The sequence below is a fragment of the Sordaria macrospora genome, chromosome 2 (assembly GCF_033870435.1).
Source record: "Sordaria macrospora chromosome 2, complete sequence".
NCBI classification, from domain to species: domain Eukaryota; kingdom Fungi; phylum Ascomycota; class Sordariomycetes; order Sordariales; family Sordariaceae; genus Sordaria; species Sordaria macrospora.
In genome coordinates, this window is record NC_089372.1 from 458,472 (window position 1) to 481,382 (window position 22,911).

At 51.3% G+C, this 22,911-nt stretch overlaps 5 protein-coding genes across 5 annotated transcripts; 1 reads left to right on the forward strand and 4 right to left on the reverse strand.

The window, feature by feature from the left end:
* Nucleotides 1-5,695: 5,695 nt before the first annotated feature.
* On the reverse strand, nt 5,696-6,646 carry SMAC4_09687 (uncharacterized protein). Its single transcript, XM_003343346.2, has one exon. The coding sequence runs from the start codon at nt 6,596-6,598 to the stop codon at nt 6,158-6,160; it is 441 nt and encodes a 146-aa protein (XP_003343394.1). The 5' UTR covers nt 6,599-6,646; the 3' UTR covers nt 5,696-6,157.
* A 1,928-nt stretch (nt 6,647-8,574) lies between these two features.
* On the reverse strand, nt 8,575-9,402 carry SMAC4_13197 (uncharacterized protein; the record flags this gene model as incomplete). Its single annotated transcript, XM_066091310.1, has 1 exon — nt 8,575-9,402. One exon carries the CDS (start codon nt 9,400-9,402, stop codon nt 8,575-8,577), a length of 828 nt encoding a protein of 275 aa, XP_065945980.1.
* A 54-nt stretch (nt 9,403-9,456) lies between these two features.
* Nucleotides 9,457-11,520, reverse strand: SMAC4_13198 (uncharacterized protein; the record flags this gene model as incomplete). The annotated part of the gene is made up of 1 exon (XM_066091311.1): nt 9,457-11,520. The coding sequence occupies one exon, from the start codon at nt 11,518-11,520 to the stop codon at nt 9,457-9,459; it is 2,064 nt and encodes a 687-aa protein (XP_065945981.1).
* A 1,682-nt stretch (nt 11,521-13,202) lies between these two features.
* SMAC4_05488 (uncharacterized protein) lies at nt 13,203-14,340 on the forward strand (the record flags this gene model as incomplete). The annotated part of the gene is made up of 1 exon (XM_003349157.2): nt 13,203-14,340. One exon carries the CDS (start codon nt 13,203-13,205, stop codon nt 13,797-13,799), a length of 597 nt encoding a protein of 198 aa, XP_003349205.1. The 3' UTR covers nt 13,800-14,340.
* Nucleotides 14,341-18,094: 3,754 nt separating this feature from the next.
* Nucleotides 18,095-19,009, reverse strand: SMAC4_05489 (uncharacterized protein; the record flags this gene model as incomplete). Its single annotated transcript, XM_003349158.2, has 1 exon — nt 18,095-19,009. The coding sequence occupies exon 1, from the start codon at nt 18,983-18,985 to the stop codon at nt 18,095-18,097; it is 891 nt and encodes a 296-aa protein (XP_003349206.2). The 5' UTR covers nt 18,986-19,009.
* Between the last annotated feature and the right edge of the window lie 3,902 nt (nt 19,010-22,911).

Genomic DNA, 22,911 nt, shown 5'->3' on the forward strand with positions numbered 1-22,911 from the left:
CACTCAGTCAGCGTTTCAAAATGACAGACCTTGGCCCTTGTTCTTACTACTTGGGCATGGCTGTTACCCGCGATAGATCACGGCACATCATCCGACTCAACCAAAGAGCCTACATCGAAAAGATACTTAAGGGGTTTGGGATGCTCGATTGCAAGCCAGTATCTACCCCAATGGACACCAGCAAGATCCCAGAACCGACCAGCGACCACATCGCCTCCAACTACCTCCGGCACTGGTACGCCAGCGCCATCGGTTCCCTTATGTACGCTATGCTCGGCACTCGTCCAGATACAGCCTTTGCCGTATCCTTCTGCAGCCGGTATCTCGCCAACCCAACGCTCGCCCACGTTACAGCCGTGAAACGCATCTTCAGATACCTCAAGGGAACCATCAACCTCGAACTCACTTATACCGGTGAGCTCAAGGACCTCACTGGTTTTTCAGACGCCGACTGGGCGGGTGACACCTCAACAAGACGCTCCACCGGAGGCTTTGTGTTCCACATCGGTAGCGCAGCTATCAGTTGGCAATCAAAACGCCAGCCCACTGTGTCCTTGTCATCCTGCGAAGCTGAACTTATGGCACAGACCCAGGCCACCAAGGAAGCTATCTGGCTCCGCCGACTGCTCTCGGACTTGCACATCAAGCAAACCCGAGGGGCCACAAGGGTCTACGGGGACAACCAAGATGCACTGGCCCTTGCGAGGAACCCGCAACACCATTCCCGCACTAAACACATTCACGTACAAGAACTCTGGTGCAGAGAACGCCAAGCAGCTGGAGACGTCAATTTCCAGTACATTCCCACAAACGAACAAGTGGCAGACGTCTTCACGAAGCCACTACCCCGCGACGCCTTCCAACGCCACCGACGAGCCCTTGGACTCTTGGAAGCCCCAGAAGGGTCTAATTAGTGTCCTTTCAACACTATAATCACTGGCACCTCTGTACTACACCCACAACGCTCATACAACTCTTCAGGCGGCTGACCCGCCGACACACCTATTTCCATGCTTCAATCCAAATTCCACTCCCGGGCTTGGTCCCGGGATCACAAATCTGTTTTTCAACTTACTTTCACTTTACGATCCACACACGGCAGCAATCCTTTTCCCACTGGGTTTTTACTGGTGCTGACCAACGTGTGTGAGAGAGAGAATCACTGTAAATAACCACTTGTAACCTATGCTTGGATCGAGGGGGAGTGTTGAAGCCATCACATTCTTTGGCGTTTCTGTCTAAGTGGATACGATCCACACATAGCTACCCTGTATATAAACCATGTCGGACTCCGTCCTCCTTCTTCTGTTCTCTCTCTCTCTTTTAACCAAAATCAATACACGAAATTCACTCCCACACTCAATGCCACTTGTGGTGTATCATTCCGTTACCTCCAACAGTAGTGGCGGGTGCTGAGCAACAGGATCCGGATGCGGTAATGAGTGAACTGGTTCCTTGAGATTTGCATTGGATTTGGGCTTTAGCGGAGGTTTCGCCGTTTCCAACGCCGCTGAATAGAATGGTAGTCTGGCCTTCCTTATTATGCCAACAGAACCTTCCTTCTTTCCATTTCTCTGCCTGAAGACTCATTCCCCTCAGACTTGATGTCTCCATAAAATTGGTCAAATGGGTATGTGGAGCGGACACGGCTTGACAGGGGACTGGAGGAGAACCAGAGTCCAGGGCAGCCTACCAGCAGGGTAGGAACCCCGGACAGAAGTGCAAGTGAACCGACTTGGAAGCAGGTAGAAGGTAGGTAGCAGGTTGTTAATGGTCGCCCCGACCACACACTTCCTCTGTTTTCGCAATCCAAACTTTCACCGCATTAAGGGCGCTCCTCACCCCTCAAGTCTTTGGGGATTTCTGCCATCAAGCCGCCTGCACCAGCAAGCTTTCCGCCTTCAAGTTGAAGAACAGTATTTGTCCGGCTTCTAAATTCGCTTGTCGCGTAAGCCACCTACCTTCTCCCACTCTGCCTTTGCCCTTTGTCTCCAGAGCTGACCAGTCCTCAGCTATTCCTCAACAGACCGATGGAACGGAAGAGAACCTCTAGCCTTGATCCCACCCATACGATGAATCCCGCCGCCCCCATGGACACAACTGTTACGATCCAACCAAAGTTGTGTAAGCTAGCTAGATAGATAGACCAATCAGGTTGGACCTGAAGGCCCGAAGGTTTCGGGTCCCCGGGTCCGGTACACCGGGTCCAGGGAAGAGCAGTATAAAAAAAGGCCTCCCGGCCTTCGTTTATAAGACTCTTCAGCAAGCAATAGCTATCACAATCTACCAGTACCTTTCGGCTACTACTCTGTTACTCTATTGTTCTATCCCAGCGACAATACTCCTGTGCTTGTAACGGTTCGTCATAATAACCCTTGCGCTCAGGCTGGTCCTCATTCCGGCGCTCTCCAGGGACTTATTGAACTTTGATGACTGGAAGATGGCTGTCTGGTTCCATCTCAGCTATCACAGTCTTGACTCTCTCGTTCGGGAGAACGAGGTTGTTGTCAAGGGAGAGGAAGTCAACGGCCTTCCCGCCGGCGCCGTTGTCGTCCATGCCGCCCCTGTCCCCGTTGCTGCGCCAGTCATGTCCCTGGATGAGCGTCGCCACCGCCTGATGGCGTACTCTCATATCTAATCGACGGCCAAGGACGTTATCCCGTTTGCCGAGCAATATTTCGGCGTCAAGCTTCGCCGCGATGATGTCCAGCTTGATCCCAAGGCACTTTGGCTGATGCTTCTGAACTACCACAAGTTCCGCCTTCCAGCTGCGTACACCTAGGTTTCTTGCACCTGGTGGAACTCACCAACCTCCACTTGCCGGCATTCTGGGAATACGAGCGGGTACACAATCGTTGTGTTCATTAGCGCATTGCGTGTATCGTCTTTTGTGGCAACGGATGTTGGTTGATACAAGACTTTACGAGGTAGTGTTTGGAGGAGTTCTGACGAACCAAGTAGCTGTACCTGTATGTTCCTTGTTCTCTGTCATTTCTGCCATGGAAACAGAGCCTTAGGGAACTGTCAAGAACTTCGTCCATGGGAGACAGAATCACAATCACAATGTTACAATCCAATCATGGAGACTAGACTAGCCGACCAATCAGATTGGACCCGAAGCCCCGGGTCCTAAGCCCGGGTCCACGGGTCCAGTATATCGGGTCCATGAAGACCGGTATAAAAGAAGGCCTTCCCCGGCCTGTTGTTACCGGTTCTTCAGCAAGCAATAGCTATCAAAATCTACCAGTACCTTTCGGCTACTACTCCGTTACTCTATTGTTCTATCACAGCGATAATACTCCTGTGCTTGTAACGGTTCGTCACACACAAAAGGCTTGGAAAGAAGAATCTCTGGTTAATTCGTGGATAGTGGTACCTTGAGGTATCTCTGATTACCGAAATTTGAACGTCTTCTTCCACTATGAAAGAAAGGACTTTGTTCCTTGTTGCAATGCTCATCTTGAAATATCTTGATATCAATGTCTCTTGGTACAATGACAAAAGCCTTTATTTGGTGGCATAAACGACTTGGGCCAGAGATACAAGAGCTTCTCTTACTAAACTGACTGCTGGAACGAACGCGACCCAGGACGCGTAATTTTCAACAGGTTTGGGGCGTTCTTTGACTGCCTCTTCTGATGAACGATACATTTTTTCGGGGTTCTCTTCTCAGTTGCATTGCATGCCCGTGTAAGAGCTTGACCGCGTTAGAGGTGGTGTCGCTGCTGTTCATCTTGGCATCCGCTGTCATACGAGAAAGACCTACATGTATGCAGATCGCTAAGTGCCTTGGAGCCTCAGGTTACAAGGACCCGTACGTACTGGATACGTACCGTTTTCCTTTGGCATAAGAAGGCCTTGAAGCCCAGCCTTCCCCTAGAGGTTGAGAGGATCAACAAGGCCTTCGAGACCAAAGTAGTTTATTAGCTGAATTGAACTACTGTTCCAAGCCCAGAACTCTGCCCTTGTCACATCCGCCTAGATAAGCATACCTCTCTACTCAGTGATGTACTCGTCCATCTCGGCGTTCCGAGCAATCCTACCTCTACGTCACCTTTCATTGTACTGAAACTGTTTTCCAGAGTGGTGGACGTGACAGGCACTTACGCGATAGCGTGTGAGAAATGAACACGTTGATCAAAGATTCAGCTGGGCTGAGGAGAGGTGAGGCTTCGTGTCGTGCTTAGACGATTGCGGGGGTGGACAGAAAGCCCTGACGCGATCATTCACGTCATGGCCGACCTTCCTCCGTTGTCTAGCCCAGTACACTCCTTGAAGCTCAATGCAATCCCGGAGCTCAGGGGTGATTTTTCAAACTTTTAGCAGTGGTCCCATGCCGTGCGGTTTTACCTCGAGAAAAACTAGGGCCACACAAATTACCTCCTACAAACACACGTATTCTCCACTTGACAGCTGGCCGAAAGAAAGCTATCGTTTTAGAATGTAAGGCCGCGTTGTTCCTTGTGCTTCAACCGTTCATTATTTTGAATTTAAATTCAATCTTTCTATTGGGCCGGATTATTTTTGTTATCGTTATCGTTAAGTAGTTGTAGTCGTTGTCGCCGTTGTCGCCGTTGTTGCCGTTGTTGCCGTTGTTACCAACTTTTTGTCGGAGCTTATAGGTAGAGGTAACGAGGTAACGGGCGGCAATGTTGGTCAGTATCTGGACGGTTTTGAGGCTATGGTAGTGGGATTTGGAAGCCGTCGCTTTCATTCCCGAATCTTGAAAATTTTGGCGGCAAAAACGGAGATTTCACATCCCGCTAGCACGCTGGAGTTTGGACTAGGTTTGGCGGGATTGGGGTTATATATAGGATGTTTGTGAATGTAGGGCACTATATGTATGGCCCTAATTTCTCTCTTTACCTCAGTTACCACAAGTTGACGGACTTTATCAATAAGGTAATCTCTGGGAAAAGCCGAAGCCTTCCATCTAGTGACGTAGAGCGTGCGTTTCTTAGCCTGCGCTCCATGCACGCCTACTCCATTATTGCGGCCAAGGTAGTGGGTATCCACAACACTTTCAAAACGGCCATGAACAGAGAGCTGTTCCACGACACGTTGGAAGACTTTCACTTTGACCCTGCCAAACTTTGGAATAACATCCATAAAATCTGGCACCACATTCGTCTTTCCTGTCAAACCCAGACTCAACTTGGGTACAAAGGCGCCTCTTTCTGACCGTAGGCGCGAGTGAACCAGGCTAGCCATCGGATTGCGGCGTTGATACGATGGATGCTCGACCTAGACAACAAGGAACTGTGTGAATTTGGTGGTAGGATTCCCGGCTGGCCACGGTACCTATAATGTTGAGTGACGGACGATATAGGCAGCCGGCTTTCCCATCTCAGCGGGATTGTAGCAGGGAGCTTCGTACTCCTTATACGCCCAAGTTATTGTGAGGAGTTCATAGGGGCAGAAGTTGGACATACGTGTGAAAGAATGGGGTGTGTAAAATCAAGGGACTGGAAGCGAGGAGACGTAGTTCATATTGTTGTTCATGGAGAAAATTGTAGCAACATCCAGTGAAGGTCTCATTTAACTTAAGAAGGAGCTATCTGTGACTGTGACCACTACGTGCTTTTACCCTTCCATAGTCCTTCCAAAAGAAACCGCCTTTAGCTCACTCCCTAGAAGGTAACCATCAAGATGAAGGCATTTTTCTTGGTCCAGCCAGTCAATGCATCCTTCCATCTGTTGAAGCCATCACATTCCTTGGCGTTTCTGTCTAAGTGGATACGATCCACACATAGCTACCCTGTATATAAACCACGTCGGACTCCGTCCTCCCTGTTCTTTTCTCTCTCTCTCTTTTAACCTAATCAATACACAAAAACATTCACTCCCACACTCAATGCCACTTGTGGTGTATCATTCCGTTACCTCCAACACCATCAATGTCGTTCATGTTGCCATCAGTGTCATGCTCCTCCGCAGGTGACCGCCAATTGTCGAACGAAACTTCTGGGAGCTCAGTGCTGACCTGAACCTCCTGACCACAATCTGACGAATGACTGAAAGGAAATGAGAATTGAGAACGCCGTGACTGCTATGTTGCCTGAATGCAAATAGATCTCGGTGCTAGAATGCTTGATTGTCGACTGTTTTGGCTAGATCTGGGAATTTGCATTTGATGAAGGAAGCTCTGGTGAACGAATCAGGCGGTGAAGCGAATCTTGGACTCCTTGTACTTCTTGATCATCATCAGAAGTTTATGGGGGCAGTAGTTGGGCTGGGCGTTGAATCCGGTCAGAAACATGGAGCCCTGCTCAATCACCTTGGTCGCCTGAGAGTAGATGATTGAGTAGGCGTGCAGGCAGTGGCGATGCCAGCGGTGCCAGTCGGCGGCGGTCTTGAAATGCGCGGGCAAGGGACCCTCCCGATACTCACTCTTCATGCTGGAAACCAAGTCATCCAGACCGTAGAACTCGAGATGAAATCCAACAGCATGAAGCCAGTGATCGAAGTTCGAAAGATCCTCCTTGGGCTCGGGGATAGGAACGAGCTTGATTGCCTCAGGTGTGGCGTCGTTGCTGCTCATCTTGGCGTCGGCCGAGGCGAGCATCTCCTTTGCTCTGTTCTCCTTTGCGGTGTACATCTTGGGCGTTCAAAACGGCTTGACTTCTGGCTCACTCTTCATTGTTAGAAAAGTTGTCCTGTTTCCAGAGGGGAAGCGCGACCACAGGTACTTACGCGATAGCAACTGAGAGACGAAGGTGTTAATAAGACCCGGGCAGATAGGCCGAGAGGGAGGAAGGGTTGGTGTTGTGCTGTAGATGAGTGTTCGCAATGGCGGGGGTGGACAAGGACCTTGACGGGCTGGAGTGTTGTGAGAGGGAAAAGGTGAGAGAGGAAGGAAGCGGAGAGGGGAAAAATTAAGGAGAAGGAGGGGTTTTAAGGACCGCTTGTTTGCCGTAGTTTTACACAAAATTGTAACTTTCGCCTCTTGCCACTAGGCACCAACCCGGCAGAGGTAACTTTCATGGTATGACGAATGACGCAAGAGTGGGAAGTACAGGAGTTGGGATGAAGTCAATTTTTGGAAGGTATGTTGATAAACAAGATGAATACCCCCGTATCATATTGTAAGAGTGCTAGTAAATGACTGATGGGCAGCATAGCGAACCGGCGCCAAAGCACAGTTAGCCAACAAATACCTCCTGCCCGTCAGGTGGCCACCAACGGAGACTTCCCTCCACCAATCCTCACCTGTCACAGCGTCGAGGTCCCTTCCCATCACATCCCTTCTCATCACATCCCCAGAAACCTCAGCATCAAGCCGCCGCGGAAGCTGTTCTTCACCTTCACCTTGAAGATAGACACCCTCCAGCGTATACCTCATCCGTCGCGTAAGTTGCATTCCTTGCTTATCGTCTATTCAATCTCCAACATTAACTGACATAAACGTAAAGTGCCTGGAGCCAAACGTCCCCCAAACTGCAAGCCACCCCTCGCCCAGCCAAAAAAAAAAAAAAAAAACGAACATTAGCACCCAGTTGCCACGATGCTCGTAAAGATGTCTGAGATCCCGTGCTCTCCGCTGGCTGGTAAGTCTGTCCCACGGACATGAGAATGCAGGCATTAAAGGCCTAGTCGCTACGAAAAGGCGCGCGCAAGTCTCTTGATCGGCACTGGAAGTGAAGCGGTTCTGACTCAATGTGACAAGGGCAGTATTCTGGGCTTGGAACAGTAGTTCAATTCAGCTGATAAACTACTTTGGTCTCGAAGGCCTTGTTGGTCCTTTCAACCTCTAGAGGAAGATTGGGCTTTAAGGCCTTCTTATGCCAAAGGGAAACGGTACCTATCTAGTATGTACGGGTCCTTGTCACCTAAGGCTCCAAGGCATCTAGCAATCTGCATACATGTAGGTCTTTCTCGTATGACACCAGGAGTGTGGTGTATGCCCGTTTAACAGTGTGGCATATGCTCGTTTGACAGTGTGGCATATGCCCGTTTGACAGTGTGGCATATGCCTGTTTGACAGTGTGGCATATGCTCGTTTGACAGTGTGGCATATGTCCGTGTGACACCAGCTCCCCCTTCTCCAAGGCTCGCCTCGAGCCGAACATGCGTTAGCTTTTGACGGTAGGATTCCGTAGAAGGGTTAGTTCGTTGGGACGTTAGGGTCTCAGGGTTTGTCTGAGTGCCTGGTGTGAAAGACAATGACTTCTGCTTTCTGCTTCATCAGTGAAGAGGTGCTCCTATGGTTCCCATGTCAAGTTCTTGGTTCCTTCTATCCTTGCCACTTCGTTCGATACTTAACCTTGCCTTCGAATTTCAAGGAGTCCAGCACCTCTTCCACTTCATAGTCTTCTGACTCAGCCGGGGCTACCTCCCGCAGGACCTGGTCAGGGTCAGGGGCTACCTGATTGCCAGCGTGGTAAGGGTTCGACGAGCGAGACATAGAGAGATTCTAACTCAGCCGGGGCTGCCTTCCCGCAGGACCTGGTCAGGGTCAGGGGCTACCTGATTGCCAGCGCGGTAAGGGTCCGACGAGCGAAATGTGGAGGGAGTCATGGATACGCCAGGTCTTGGGCAAGGTAAGCCGGACAGTGGTGGGATCTTGTGGAGGAGTTAGTTTGTCGGGACATTGGGGTCTCGAGGTTTCTCTGGGTGCCGCGCGTGGAAGGCGATGACCTGATTCTTCGCTCCGTCAGTGTAGAAGTGCTCCCATGGCTCCCATGTGAGATCACTGGCTTTGTTCCATCCTTCCCACTTGACTCGATATAACACCTTGGATTCAGCCCTCATGGAATCCACGATCTTCTCGACTTCGTAGTCTTCTGATACCGCTGGGGCTGCCTCTCGCAAGACCTGGTCAGGATCGGGGATCTCCCGATTGCCAGCGCGATAGGGTTCCAGGAGCGAGACGTGGAAGGAGTCGTGGATTCGCCATGTCTTGGGCAGGGTTAACCGGACAGCGGTAGGGGAGATCACCTGTGAAATCCTGAAGGGGCCATGAAGCTTCTTGTCGAGCTTCTTTGAGGGGCGCTTGGTTTTGATGTGCTTACCGTTCAGCATGACCAACTGTCCCACCTCGTAGACCGGTGCATCCGTTCGTTTCTTATCCGCCCACTCCTTCATCCTCTGACGGGCGCGGTCGAGATGTTTCTGAGCGTGCTCGTAAACCTGGGTCATCCAATGGGCGTAAAGGCGACTCCCAGGGTTGCGAGGGGCGCCGTCAGGGGGGTTGTGTGAAGCAGGGTGATAGCCGTAGTTGGCGTAGAACGGGGAGATACCAGTCGACGACGAGATGGTATTGTTGTATGCGAACTCGGCAGTGGCTAGCAAATCTTCCCAATTGCTCATTTCGTAGTTGACGAAGGCACGAAGGTACATTTCGAGGATCTGGTTGAGCCGTTCGGTTTGGCCATCGGTCTGAGGGTGGAAAGCTGTACTCATTCGACTCTTGATGCCGACGAGCTTCAGGAAATCCTTCCAGAGATGGGCCGTAAATCAGGAGTCACGGTCAGAAATGATGTCCAATGGTACCCCGTGCAATCGCCAGTATGAGCGGGCGAAAATCTTGATGAGGTCTTCTGTTGTCTTTTCTCCCACCTTAAGAGGGATGAAGTGGGCCATCTTTGTGAAGGGATCCACCATAACCCAAATGGAATCACAGCCGTTGGAAAGGGGCAGATCCGTAATGAAATCCATTGCAACGGACTTCCATGGGGCGTAATGGAGTTCCATGGGTTGGAGCAAACCATGCGGGGAGTGCCGAGGAGGCTTGTTCTGTTGGCATTCATGGCAGCCGCGGACGTATTCCCTGACTGATTCCTCCATCTTGGGCCACCAGAAGTTCCTGGTGATGAGCTCCATGGTTTTATCCATACCCATGTGACCGGCGAACTTAGTGTCGTGTTCTGAGTTGATGACCTCGTTCTGAAGGCTGGTGGGGATCCAAAGGCGGTTCTTTCGGTAGAGGAGATCGTCGAACTTCTCGAAGTCCTTGTCTGCGTCCTTCTGGAACTGTTCCATATATACCGGGTCGTTGACTCTTGCTTCCTTGAGCTGCCTGATAAACTCATCATTCCATCGAGGGGTAGAGAGACTGCAAAGCCTATCTTTTGACAAGAGAAAACTGCTTCCTTCCGAGTATGAGAAGTGTTTTTCTTGCAGGACCGTCGTGATCGGCTGGTCCTCACCTCCCCCTTTCTCAGGTTTGAAGCTTTCTTGACGGGATAGGGCGTCAGCTTTGCCGTTCAAATGGCCGGGTCGGTAGTTGATGATGAACCAGAAGTTGGCCAGTTGGATTGCCCATCGGGCTTGGCGGCGGTTGAGGACTTTGGCGTGGGTAAAGTAGGCCAAATTCTGGTGGTCGGAGAAGACTTCGATCCTGTGCTTTGCCCCCTCGAGGTAGATCCTCCATCGTTCGAAGCTGTCGACGATGGCCAGGAGCTCTTTGTCGTGGATCTCGTAGTTCATCTCGGCTGGCGACATCTTTCGCGAATGGAACGCGACTGGGCGAATCTTGCCATCCTCTTTCCTTTGGGAGAGTACTGCTCCAATCCCAAAGTCCGAAGCGTCGGTTTCCATGATTGCTGGCTCGGCGGGGTCGAAATGTGCCAGAACGGGCGCGGATACGAAGGCTCTCTTGAGGTCGTTGAACGCGTTGGTCATTGCTTCGGTCCATTTCCAAAGCTTTCGATCCAGGGCGTTACCTTTTGAGATGGCTTGGGCTAGCGTTGAGAACCCTTTGATGAACCTTCTGTAGAAGTTGGCGAAGCCCAGGAAGGATTGTGATTCCTTCAAGGTTTTGGGAAGCTCCCAGGCCAAAATTGTTCTCACTTTGTCATCAGCCATACCAATGCCTTCTGGGGAAATGATGTAGCCTAGGAATTCAACCTTCTGTGCCCTCCATTTGCACTTCTGGGGTGCGACAGCCAGGTGGTTTTCTGACAGCCGCTTCATGACTTCCAAAACCAAGCGGTCATGTTCTTCTTCCGTGTCTGCGTATATCAGGATGTCGTCGAGGTAGACGAGGACGCCGGCGTCGATGAGGTCCATGAAGAGGTGATTCATCATGGCTTGGAAGGTTGAAGGCGCGTTGATCAATCCCATGGGCATGACTACGTACTCGAAGAGCCCGTATTTGCACCGGAACGCTGTCTTCCATTCATGTCCTTTGGCCATTCTCACCAGGAAGAACCCTGATTTGAGATCGATCTTGGTGTAGAACTTGGCCGTTCTGAGGGCATGCTGAAGCTCTGTGATGAGCGGTATGGGGTGCCGGACGGGGACCGTCATTCTGTTGAGGGCTCGGTAGTCGACTACCGGTCTGAGAGGATCGTCGGGATCCTTTTTATCGACGAACATGAGGGGAGCGCCACATGAGGCGGTGGACTTTCTGATTCTTCCTGATTTTAGCATTTTGTCAAGCCAGGGTTTGAGGGCGTCGAGCTCTCGCCCGCTCATAGCGAAGACAGGGCCCCAAGGCGGCGTTTGGTCGTCGATGATATCGATCTTGTGATCCCAGGGCTGGTGGTCTGGCATTCGCATGGCGGCTTCCTCGCTCATTATGGGGAGGAAGGCTCGAAATTCTTTGGGGACTGCTGCAATGGCGGCGTCAATCTTGGTTTGGATGCTGGCAATGGCGATGGTGGGGGGAAGCCCAAGGACGATCGAGCTGGTGCAATTTCGTCATCCATTGTTGAGAGCTCGAAATTGAGGCGGGTGTAGTGATCTTCTTGGTGCCGTAATACGACTGCCTCGGTATAGTATCGTCCTCCCATCGTGTCGACCGCCGCGTTGAAGCCCATAAGGGTGCGGATGTTGGCTCGTTTGATTAAGGGAAGCTTCCAGACGCGTGCTTGGTGAAATGACATGACTGGGATCGAGCTTCCTGGGTCCAAAAGGACGCGAACAGGATGTTCCACGTCGTTATAGAGCAGGGTCATTCGTACGATTGGTCGTGAGCCGGAGTGAGGCTCAGGGCAGGGTTTCTTTCGGAGTTGTTCTGTCTCGTCGTCGTTAAAGCCCAGCCTTTTCAGAGTGCAAACGACGGGGTTGACACCAGAGTGAGGCCGAGGTGATCCATGTGGTGCTTCATGGTGGCCATTCAAAAATCAGAGTCAGAGTCTTGGTCCATATCCATGGTCTGTATGGCTCTGGTGATCGCGGCCGTTTTGGCCTTCTTGAACTGGGCTTCGTCATCGAGGGCCTCAGCTCCCTCTTCTTCACGGTCGGCGTTCTTGCGTTTGGTTGAGACGGCGGCCGTACGTGGCTGTTGTTCTTTTGGCTGGGGCGTCACGAAGGTGGTAAACGGCTTTCTGGCGTTCTTCGTCCTTCTCGCCGTATTGAGCGATGGCAGTCCACACCTCTGAGGCGAAGCGGGAGCTAGCCTGCTGGACTTGTTGCTCCAAGCGGGCGATCTGGGCTTGAGAGGCCTCGATACCAGCGTCGAAGAGGGTGGTGACAGTGGCGTAGTTCTTCCTCAGGATGTCGTATTGTTCCTTGAGGGCCGTGAGGTCTCTGGTGTGTTCGTGCCCTACGGAGAGGGTCATCTCGCGCACCTGGGCGTGAGCCGCCGCGAATTGGTCATGGAGAGTGATGAGCCAGGGAGGGGGGTTGGTAACCTGGACCAAACTTCTGGGGATAGCATCATCGCTGTTGGTCATAACAGTATCGAAGTCGCCTGGGTGATAGAGGACCAGGGAGGAGTTTTCGACCGAGGGGACGGGCTGATCTTGAGGTGAAGCCATTGTGATGGTGATGTGTTGAAGAGTTGGGTAAGGATGGTTCGAGAGGGAAGTAGTTTATCTGTGACAAGGGCAGTATTCTGGGCTTGGAACAGTAGTTCAATTCAGCTGATAAACTACTTTGGTCTCGAAGGCCTCGTTGGTCCTTTCAACCTCTAGAGGAAGGTTGGGCTTTAAGGCCTTCTTATGCCAAAGGGAAACGGTACCTATCTAGTATGTACGGGTCCTTGTCACCTAAGGCTCCAAGGCATCTAGCAATCTGCATACATGTAGGTCTTTCTCGTATGACACCAGGAGTGTGGTGTATGCCCGTTTAACAGTGTGGCATATGCTCGTTTGACAGTGTGGCATATGCCCGTTTGACAGTGTGGCATATGCTCGTTTGACAGTGTGGCATATGCCTGTTTGACAGTGTGGCATATGCTCGTTTGACAGTGTGGCATATGTCCGTGTGACACTCAACGCTTTCTAGCCCCGCAGTCAAGCCCTTCATCATCAGCAATGCCTCGTACCACCTCGGTCTCACCCCACGCAGAGTTCCTTCCTGCTATCCTTGAGCTGGAGGGCGTCAAGAACGTCAAAGAGTGGAAGTATTCCGTGCGCGTGTACCTCAACCACCATGGCCTGCTGGATTTCATCGACGGCACCCACGAGAAGGGACAGGCCAACACCAAAGTCGAGTCTGGTAACTCGTGGCACAAACGCCGCGCGCACGCCTTCACCATCATCAACAGCAAGATCAACAAGGTCATGCCGATGCTGCTCACCGCTGGCCTGAAGGCCTATGACGATGACTACGGCTTCGACCCTCAGGAGCTGTGGAGCTACATTTGTCGCTATATCACACTTGACTCAGAGTGTGACTCGCCCAAGGACCGGATGCTGCTCCGTATGTTCAACCCGGAGGAGCCTATCGAGGATGAGACCCACAAGACTGAGTATCTGTACCTGCGCCGCCTGCTGCGTCAGGACTTCGGAGTGGAGGTTCACCCGAAGATTATGGAGGGTCTCGGCATCGACGAGGAGACTATCGAGGAGTATGAGACCTTCTATGACAAGTTAGCTACAGGCCACTCGTTTTTGTTCTTCGGCCCCTGAGCAACGACGAAGCGATCAGCATGACATGACAGACACGCCATTCCCAGAGAGTCGAGACAAGCAGTTTCTGGTAACCGGGCTGGATGTGCAGGAAGAGGTTGGGTGGATTTATCGACACCGGTCAGGATCATGGATGATCAATGTAGTTCGCATGGCTTGACACAAGTATGGCATCTCCCTTCGGATCGTTAAGCAATGAAGGATGGGTGGATTCAGGATGGCATCAAGTCACTTTCGGTTCGATCTTGGTCGGCAACCGCGGAGGCTGTCGGGTTTTTAACATTTCGGCTGCAATGGCAAAGGGGATAACCAAGCGATGGGACGCTATCACGAGGACTGCAACTTTGTAACAGAACTGAGATAGCGGGCTAGCGATGGTTGTTACCATAGTGGACCATAGGTGTTAGGACCAGTTAATGTTCTTGGTGGAGGCACTTCCGAGGCCAGAGACACTGAAATTCAGCACAACTCAACGGGTGGTTACACTATCACAAGAATCCCAGAATGAGCCGCACATACATTTTAAATACCTGACCCAGGTCACGACGGTTTTAAGATCAAATCGTGACTGTGTGAAGGGAAGTGTTCTCGGCTACCAAAGTACTCCGACTCTCGATGCAGCGTGACCATAACACCGCTAAACACGCTAAAGCCAAGTTACCCTGTGCAGCCTTGATTCTGTGTCCTGTAAAAACTTTGCCGATAACCACAACACCACATAAGCGGCATCTACACTCCATCTTCCTATCCCCAAATGTCGTCAGATGATGTTTCTTGCTGTAAAGGTTCCATGCATTTGTGTCCTATGCGGCTCGCTTGTAGTCTCGGTGTTGATGACAGTGGTGAGTGGGCTCAACTGCCGTCTGGTGTCACAGCAGCCCTTTACTCCATCTCATCATCATCCTCCAGCGAAATAGCCTGCGAGTGATGGCGACCATGAACGCGACCAACACCATTGACCAGAACACCGTTGACTTGACCACGAGCATGGCCATTAACACCGTTAACACCATTAACCACACGGCCCTGACCCTCGCGCTGCTCAGTCTCAGGAGCACGCTCACGCTGCTGCTGCTGCTGCATCACTGGAGCAGGCACGCCTGGCCTCTGTCTCTCCCTCAACTCCTGAATCCTTCCCCAGAGCAAATCCGTCCTAAACCCAAATGAATCGCGATCACCATCCCAGCCCATCTCCAGCAGGCGGGGCACAACATGGCCGATCTTGGAAAACAAAATCGAGTAAGCATGCATGTTGCGACGCATATAGTTCCTGCGATCGAAGTAGGTCGGACGGTCTTCCTCGTTACCCGGCATGCCGGCCTCGTGCCAGCGCAGCTCCCAGCGCGACTGCTCCTGGCCGGTCAAAAAGTAGAAGAGGCCGTTGTAGCGCAGGTGGAAGTAGAGGGCGTGTTGCCAAGCGTAGTAGTTTGAGAGGTCCGGGAGGAGACAGGGGATGGGAAGGCGGGTGAGAGCGTCGGAGGAGGCGTCGTAGAGGTCGGCGTATGTTTCGTTGCCGTCTTGCTGGGCCATCTCGATGGTAGTGTACTTAGTGACTGGTGAGAGAGGAGGGTGAAGAGGTGGGGAGATGGCAGGATAGGTGCTTTGCAATAGGGTTAGCAGATGTGACGAGGAGCGAAGGTGAGGAGGGGAGGAGGACGAGGAGGGGAGGAGGACGAGGAAGAATGGAGGTATGACCTACAGAGGCGATAATTTTGCAAATGACGAAGCTACGCGTTAGGGACTTGATGCGCCCGGTTTGATTGCGTGCTGGAAGTGAAGTTGGACTGAGTGGAGAGTCGACTGTGAGGCGTGAGATATGGGCTTCTGTCCGAGATTGAAAGGCCGCGCGCCAGAACAAGGCTTGATTGTGTGGTGGTCAAGGAAAAGAATGGACCCAAATGAGCCCGCGTGGCAAAGAAATACTACCGGCAGGAGACCGCCGACCGGTGAATGACTGGGTAGTGGACAATCCCAGTGAAGGGAACCCAGGGCACGGACGGGCTTCCAAGACCTTCCAATCCCGCTCATCAGTTCCTTAGCCTCGTTCCAACATGACCTTCACAACGAGGACTTAGCATCCGTCATTCAGGGGTGATTTACTTGAATGGGAACCTCACAGCCTTGACCGGTAATGAAGGGTTGAGGAACGAGGATATAGGCACCTTCGTATTCATGTTTGCTGAGCAAGACCACCCACTATTCCGGAACAGATGTGAACGTGCCATTCACTTGGTTCCCTCTTCTCAAGAGCGCAATTGCTGGACAGCCCAGGAGTTTCCTTCACAACGTGTCAAGGTAAAAGACCCCCAGGATCAAAGCATCACACGTTTTTCAGTGGCATAAATGTTAAAGACCTTACTAGAGGCAGTTGTGCGTGTCTGTCCCCAAGTTATCTTAACAATCCTACCTTTTGTAGCCTATGGTCATTTCAACACGGAATCCTTTCTTGCTACTTAACTTTTATATTCTTCCCGCCTTGTTGTGATTGCGGTCTCCCCATCTAAATATTCCGTAACCACCTATTTCCTCAAGATATTTCCCAACACTAGGTAGTACGATATCGAAAAAGACCGCGCTGGGTGTGCTAGAACTAGAAAGCTCACAGATATCTCTTCTTGAAATATATCAAAATCAATTGCCAGAGCTTCCAGTCCTAGGGTCAAGTTCATCATCATCATTTCGTATCTTCTCCTTCAAACCTTCAAATAGCTCTCCACCAAGGGGATAATACTCGCCCCTGTTCTTGGCCGAAGACCACCACCACCAGATGATGGAGTACGCGAGAAGGTGACGACGGCGGTAACGGCACTATCCTCCATGTCCTCCTCTTTGACTCCACCTCTATGCTCATACCTTACTCGTTCTCGTCCTCTCGAAGGTCCTCCTGAAGGAAAGGTCAAAGTCGTGGTACCTTAGCCGAAGATCTCAGATGAAATAAAGTATCGTCTTTCCAGTCCCTCCAGTCAAGACTGGGCAGTTTTGCAGGCTCGAGCACGGACTATGCGTGCAGATATCGAGAAGAGGGACTGGACGAGCTTTAGCCCCGTGGATATATCTGGTACAGTAGAGGCGCGATGTCATTGAGGTCAAGGTAAAGTCCCACTACCTCCAACGACGAGGATTTTGATGCTTTGCTCTGTCCGAAGGAAGAAGATGTTGGCTAGGTAGGTAGATGATGCCGTTTGCGACTTGGTTAGTGGGGAAGAACTGTTGTTGTTGTTGTTGTTGTTGTTGTTGTTGTTGTTGTTATTTTTAACGTCTACTTCCGCCTCCCGTAGGGCATGAGACGTGCCGCACCGGTGAGTCTAGCATACAAAAATAAGAGCAATGCCCTAACTGTCCATCAAAATCATTAATCCGAGGGCAAACCGAGGCCTATTGTCGTTGTAAATCATGTGTTGTCCATAGCGTAAACGCGGCCCAACACTCTCAGTCTAATCGCCCAGTGGGCGAGCCGCCAGTGCATGGCGAGACCTGTATAACAAAGGAAAAGACATAAGAAAGGGCAAAATCACTCCTCCCCGTTCTCGCTCCCACTCTCCTCCTCCCGCAAGGCCTCCTCCCGTCTCCTTGGGGAAGAACTGTTGTGTGGATGCGTGGATGACGGCCGAGAGTTGGAAGGGCAGATGTTGTTATGGGTGGAGGGGAAAGAAGAAAAGAAAGAAAGATAGACGCAAGGGGAAGAGAAGGAAATATTGCGGCTGTGACTGGACGGAAACGTGGGGAAAGGCGGCAACGAAGAACAAGGTAAAGGCAGCTGGCTTGTCAGATGTTGGGAAGGTACCTACGTAATACGTTTGCCTAGCCAGTAGCTACTGGCTAGTCAGAGTAGAGGTGAGGGAAAGGAGGGGCAGCGTTTAAGAACCTCAAACCACCTCAGTCTTTGAGCACGCCGGGCACCGGCTAGACCTAAACGTCTAAGTAAGTGCACATAATGGATACTAATACGAGGGCACGAGAATGAACGAAAGGATTTTAACTGGACTATTTGAATTGGCGGAGAAGAGAGACTAAGAGATAAGCAGCAAGAACCCTGTGATATGTGTACATGAGTAGATCCGAATACGGATCGATAATCAAGTAGCAGGGCATGCTCCGTTGTTTTCGCGCTGAAAGTCCAGTGAACGAAGTTAAAAGTTCCGAGTCAAGGTAAGTCGCTGGTGCGCAACGACGGCAAAGGAATGTTAGGGAGACAAGGCCACATGCTTCTGGGACAGGTGGCAGGTCTGAATATATCAGCATTCCAGGTCCATAACTATTCGCACCGAGCACCGGACTTTACATCAAAACCCTAATTAAGTATTAACCTCGATATACCGACGACCATGCCTCGGCAAATTTCCCACCACAATAACCCTCTTCAACTTGGGCGGTGCGGAGAGCTCATACAACAGGTTACGCCTCAGCACCACCAAATCGTTGTATTCGCGATCCGCCTTGAGCAAGATCGACTTCTTGGTGATGGCATCCATGGCAGCTAAAGAAGCCCGGCGATCCAGGTACTGCTGACGGGTGTAGACGAACATGTCTGACAGCTTGAGGTAGGTTAACTCCTTGAGCTCCGCGAGACACGATAATTTCTGATCCGGTCCAAACATCTTGATCCAGGCTTGCTCGTCGGTCTTCCACGGATTCGACATCTGACACCACTCAAAATGCAGCAGGGTCTCGCGGTGCGCGAGCAGAATGGTGTTAATGTTGTGCAGATGGGTGAGGTTGTAGGGACTTGCTTCAAGGCCCCAGCGAAGTACCATGGTCAAGCCTTCAACATCAAGTCCGCTGTAGAGCCGGAGCTTTCGAAGACGCTTGGCAGGCTTGAGCCAGGTGAGGAGTTGATGTGGCTCAATACCGCGGCAGCGCTCTTGATCATCATTGACGTAGATCGGGCCGTCATCGATCAGCGTTAGCTCTTCCAGGGTTGCTGGGCAGGTAGGAATGAAGGTCAGTGTAGGAGCGGTGGAGAAATGTCTGAAGGAGGATGCGCCCATGTTGAGTGTCGTCAGGAACTTGGCCACATCTGGGTGGTACTCCATGGCAAAAGGGCCGAAACTCTCGGTTGGAGCAGGGACGATACCCATTGAGTAGCGGAAAAGAAATGAATGTGAATGACTATAGTCTGCCGTAAGCCGAAGTGCCTGGAGGTTGGGAGAAAGAAAGATGGCAACCTTGAGACCAATATTGCACATCTGTTCGAAAGTCCTGTCATCCAGGAAGTAATCCAGATTAACTTCCGTGTACTGCATTTGCCGTACCAATTGCAACAGGTGACCCATATCCGGGAATCCCTTCATCTCTGGTACTTTCAGGACCTTCTCGAAGTTCCACATGAAATCCATCTCCAGGGAGAGTCTGCAAGTGTCCCAGTGCCGGTGGTAGAGCGGACGGACTCCACAGTATTCGCCATCGCACAAACATTCGAGCTTCGGATGTCGCATTGGCATATCTCCATCTGGGTCTGCGTCTCCTCCATCCTCCTCCTGGAAGTGGCACCCAGAGATAAACTGAGCGTCGATTCCGAGCCACTTGACATGAGGGCGGGTGTCCGGATAAAGAGCCAAAGATTTGGCCAGCTTGAAAAGGCATTGGGGATCGGTGACTGAAACCTTTCTCAGCAGATACTTGCGCGCCACTGGAGATAAGCGCTTGGAGACCCGAGCTAGATTGTACAGTGCGCGGCGGGATTTGAGGTACGACTGCGAGTCGATGGGATCCGATGGATAGCAGGCCTCAGCAGGTTTGTTCGGATAACGAGGATGACGACTGGAAGACGTTTTCATGAGATAATTCCTCGTGCGCTCTGGGCCGAGAGTATCACAGATTATCTCTATGATCTCCGTAGGCAGCTTCTCCAGGTAGGACTGGCCAGCGGGCCATGGTGCGTCCATGGCCGGGTCGGACATGGTGGTGCGTTTCTGCTTGTGACGAACGAAAGCAGGGGGCAGCGCTGTGCAGCTGACGAGCTGCGAAGAGGTGTGGATTGGCGTAAACGAGAGAGGATTTGCGTAAACGAGACGGTGTTCAGCTTGATAGTTGATGGGCACAGGGTGCTTGGGTCTTGATAAGCGGTAAACGACTGTCAAGTTTAACGATCGTGGGCGGCGAGGATAGATGGACCCAAAGCACCCTTAAACAGAGGCCAGTCCTTCGGAGGTTGAAGTTAGATGGCTGATCAGAATAAAAGCAGGCGAAAGGCGAAATGGTTGTATCGATTGTGATGTTGAAGGAAATAAGCCAAAGAAAGCCAAGCTAAATGGTCGCTTGATTCGATGATGGGTTAATTTGTTGAAAAGATGTGGTAGAAGCCGAGAAGTCCCAGCTGCCTTAAATACCCCAAATGAGAAAAGCTATGGCAGGGTGAAATTCTGAGTGGGGATAGGAAAGAGCCAAGCGCGTGGCCTGGAGGACTAAAATAGCATGGAATTATACGGACAGACAGGAGTGCTGGTGACTAGCCCTGCCAAGTGAGTCCCGGGCAGGGAGGGGTGAGGTGGAAGGTAGTGAAGTGGTTGACCAGTTCTAGGCACGGATGTCCCAGGAGGGATACTTCAGGACTGGAGTCCTGGAGTCGTCCCCAACTCCATCTGGCGGCAAGGGGAAGAAGGCGATTCTAATCTTGACGGGTACCCATTGGATCCAACATTTGACGGTACTTGCGCACGCAGTGTCTCTCTAAGGGTCCAGGCTGTGGGGCCGGTCTCCCACCTCGACACTGCCCAGAGCCATGTCCCTAGGCCACCATGTGAAGACAGAGAACACCCAACCGTCAAAGGTCAATCGTCAAACACCGGTCCGTCGGCAGATTTCCCACCACGTCAACCGATCTCAACTTCGGAGGTGCTCCCAACACTAAAGGATTGTGTACGAGCATGCCGCGAATATTGTCCTCAAGTAGCCTCAAGTCAGTGACTGATGCGGGCGCAAAGGGTATCTGTATTGGAGTATGTTCGTGTGTCCCCAAAGGATGTGGCATGACCGGTGGCGGAGGGGGAGGTCTAAGGGGAGCACCCACACCTCGTCGACTAAATCACTCCTCACGGGTATAAACGAACATATGTAAAAGTTTCAAGTACTCCAGCTCCCTCAGCTGTGGGAGACATGATAGCCTTTGCTCTCCCCCGAACATTTTCCTCCATTCTGTCTCGGTAGCTGTTCGAGGGTTCACCATTTGACACCATTCGAAATGCCGGAGCGTTTCCCAGTGGCGAGGCAAGATTGTGTTGATGTTGTGTCCCAGATGGTCCCCTTCACGACCAGCAAATTCCTTCAAGGTCGAAGCCGGTGTAAAGCCGAAGTTTTTGGAGACGCTTCGCTGATTCGAGCCATATTTGGAGAAAGTCCGGTTCAATTCCTCTACATCGTGCTCCTTCTCCGGGCCCCAGTGCCACCTGGCCATCGTCGACCACCGTGAGTTCCTCGATCGACTCAAGGCACCGAGAAGCGCGGCTGTTGTGAAGGACCTGACCGTAACAGACTCTCAGTGAAGATAAGTCAATGTTCAACACTGTCAGAGACTCGGCGCATTTATTCTGATGGTGAGAAAAGGTGTCCAAGTAGGTGATTTGGGGAGTGATGATACCCAGTGCGTAACAGCAGATATAGGGCGATGCCCACGTTGTTGAAGTAAACTAAAGACTTTGCAGGCCTGGCGAGAAGAAGATGACGAGTTTAAGCGCGAGATTCCATACCCGCTCGGAAGTGGCATCGGTCATCTAGTGCCATATGTCACTTAACCTTACTTCCAATTCTTGTTACATCTCCAGGAGTTGTCGCAAATCTGGAAAGGTGCGTATCATCGGAAGTTTCAGAACCGCATTGAAAATGTCCAAACAAGTCTCTTCTTGGGTCTTGTCAGTTTCCAAGTCAACATGGTGCCTGCTACGCTCGCTACAGCCTATGAATTGGCCAGCGCACTGGCAACTCTGTTCGCGGCAATTTTCAAAGAATACTTTGGTGATGCCCAGCCGCTTGACATGTGGACGGTTGTTAGGGTATAAAGCCAAGCTTGTGACAAGTCCAAAAAGGTTATCCGAGTCTGTGATCCATATTTCGTGGAAGAGTATAGGATGGGCGACTCGACGGAGTCTTGAGGACACCAGACACAGAGCACTCAATGCTTGACGCCCTTCGAGGTATAACACAATGTCCAATGGGCTAGTTTCGTATTTGTAGAATTCAGGCTGTTGAGGGCTGGCCCTAACCATATAGTTCGCTTGCTGAATAGGTTTGAAGCATTCAAAGATGTCGTTCAGCATCTCTATAGGCAGCCTCTCAAGGTATGACCGACCGATGGGCCATGGTGTTGTCCGGGCTGTATCTGACATGGCGATGGGAGATGAACGAACGGTACATAAAGGGAGGACAACGGTAGGGTAACCTCACTACCCTGCTTAATCTTTGTGATCTCAACGATGCCACTAGGTCTTTCGATAAGCCATGATGTGAACCCAGAAATAATACATTGTGATTAAAATCAGCCGTGGATATAGAAATGGTGGCAATAAGGTATGACTTGGACGGCGGTGTTTGCTGTAGGATAAAGAACAATAAGATGCATGTTGAAGAGACAAAAAGTCTAGAATTGGGCAGTCGGCTAAGGACGGTGACTAGCATAAAAGCCGGGAAGGAACAGCCGGTAAGAGACTCCTTTGCTGGGAGATGTTAAGGAAATGGAAGTACATGTGGGCACAGCCTGAAGAAGATGTAAGCCAGCTAGCACACACAAAGCAGCAGTAAAAAGAAGGTCTGGCTGTCAGTTGAGAAGAAAAGCTTGATGGTTGGCGATAAACAAGTCCGCAAATCTTAGGATGAAAGGACCGAACCCTGTTGTCTTCGCTAAACATTGCCTCTCGCTTGGCCAAATCCGTCAGTTTCAACAGGTGTCTCGCTTCAGCACCAACAAGGCTGGACGGGAGCTTGCCTGAACAAAGATAGCCGCATAACGTTGTCCAGCGCTCCTTCAGAGGTAGACAATTCTGAAAAGTCGGAGGTGATATGACGGCAACGATGATGCTTGTTGCCAACTAGTGATGGAAGGGGCGGATCGATGAAGAGGAGGTTTGGAAGGATGGTGAAAGATGAAGAGATCTTGAGAAGAGAGATCGAAAAGAGAAAA

Excerpts from the sequence above, each read along its gene's own strand:
- SMAC4_09687 (XM_003343346.2), bottom strand. The coding sequence starts at position 6,598 with ATGTACACCGCAAAGGAGAACAGAGCAAAGGAGATGCTCGCCTCGGCC.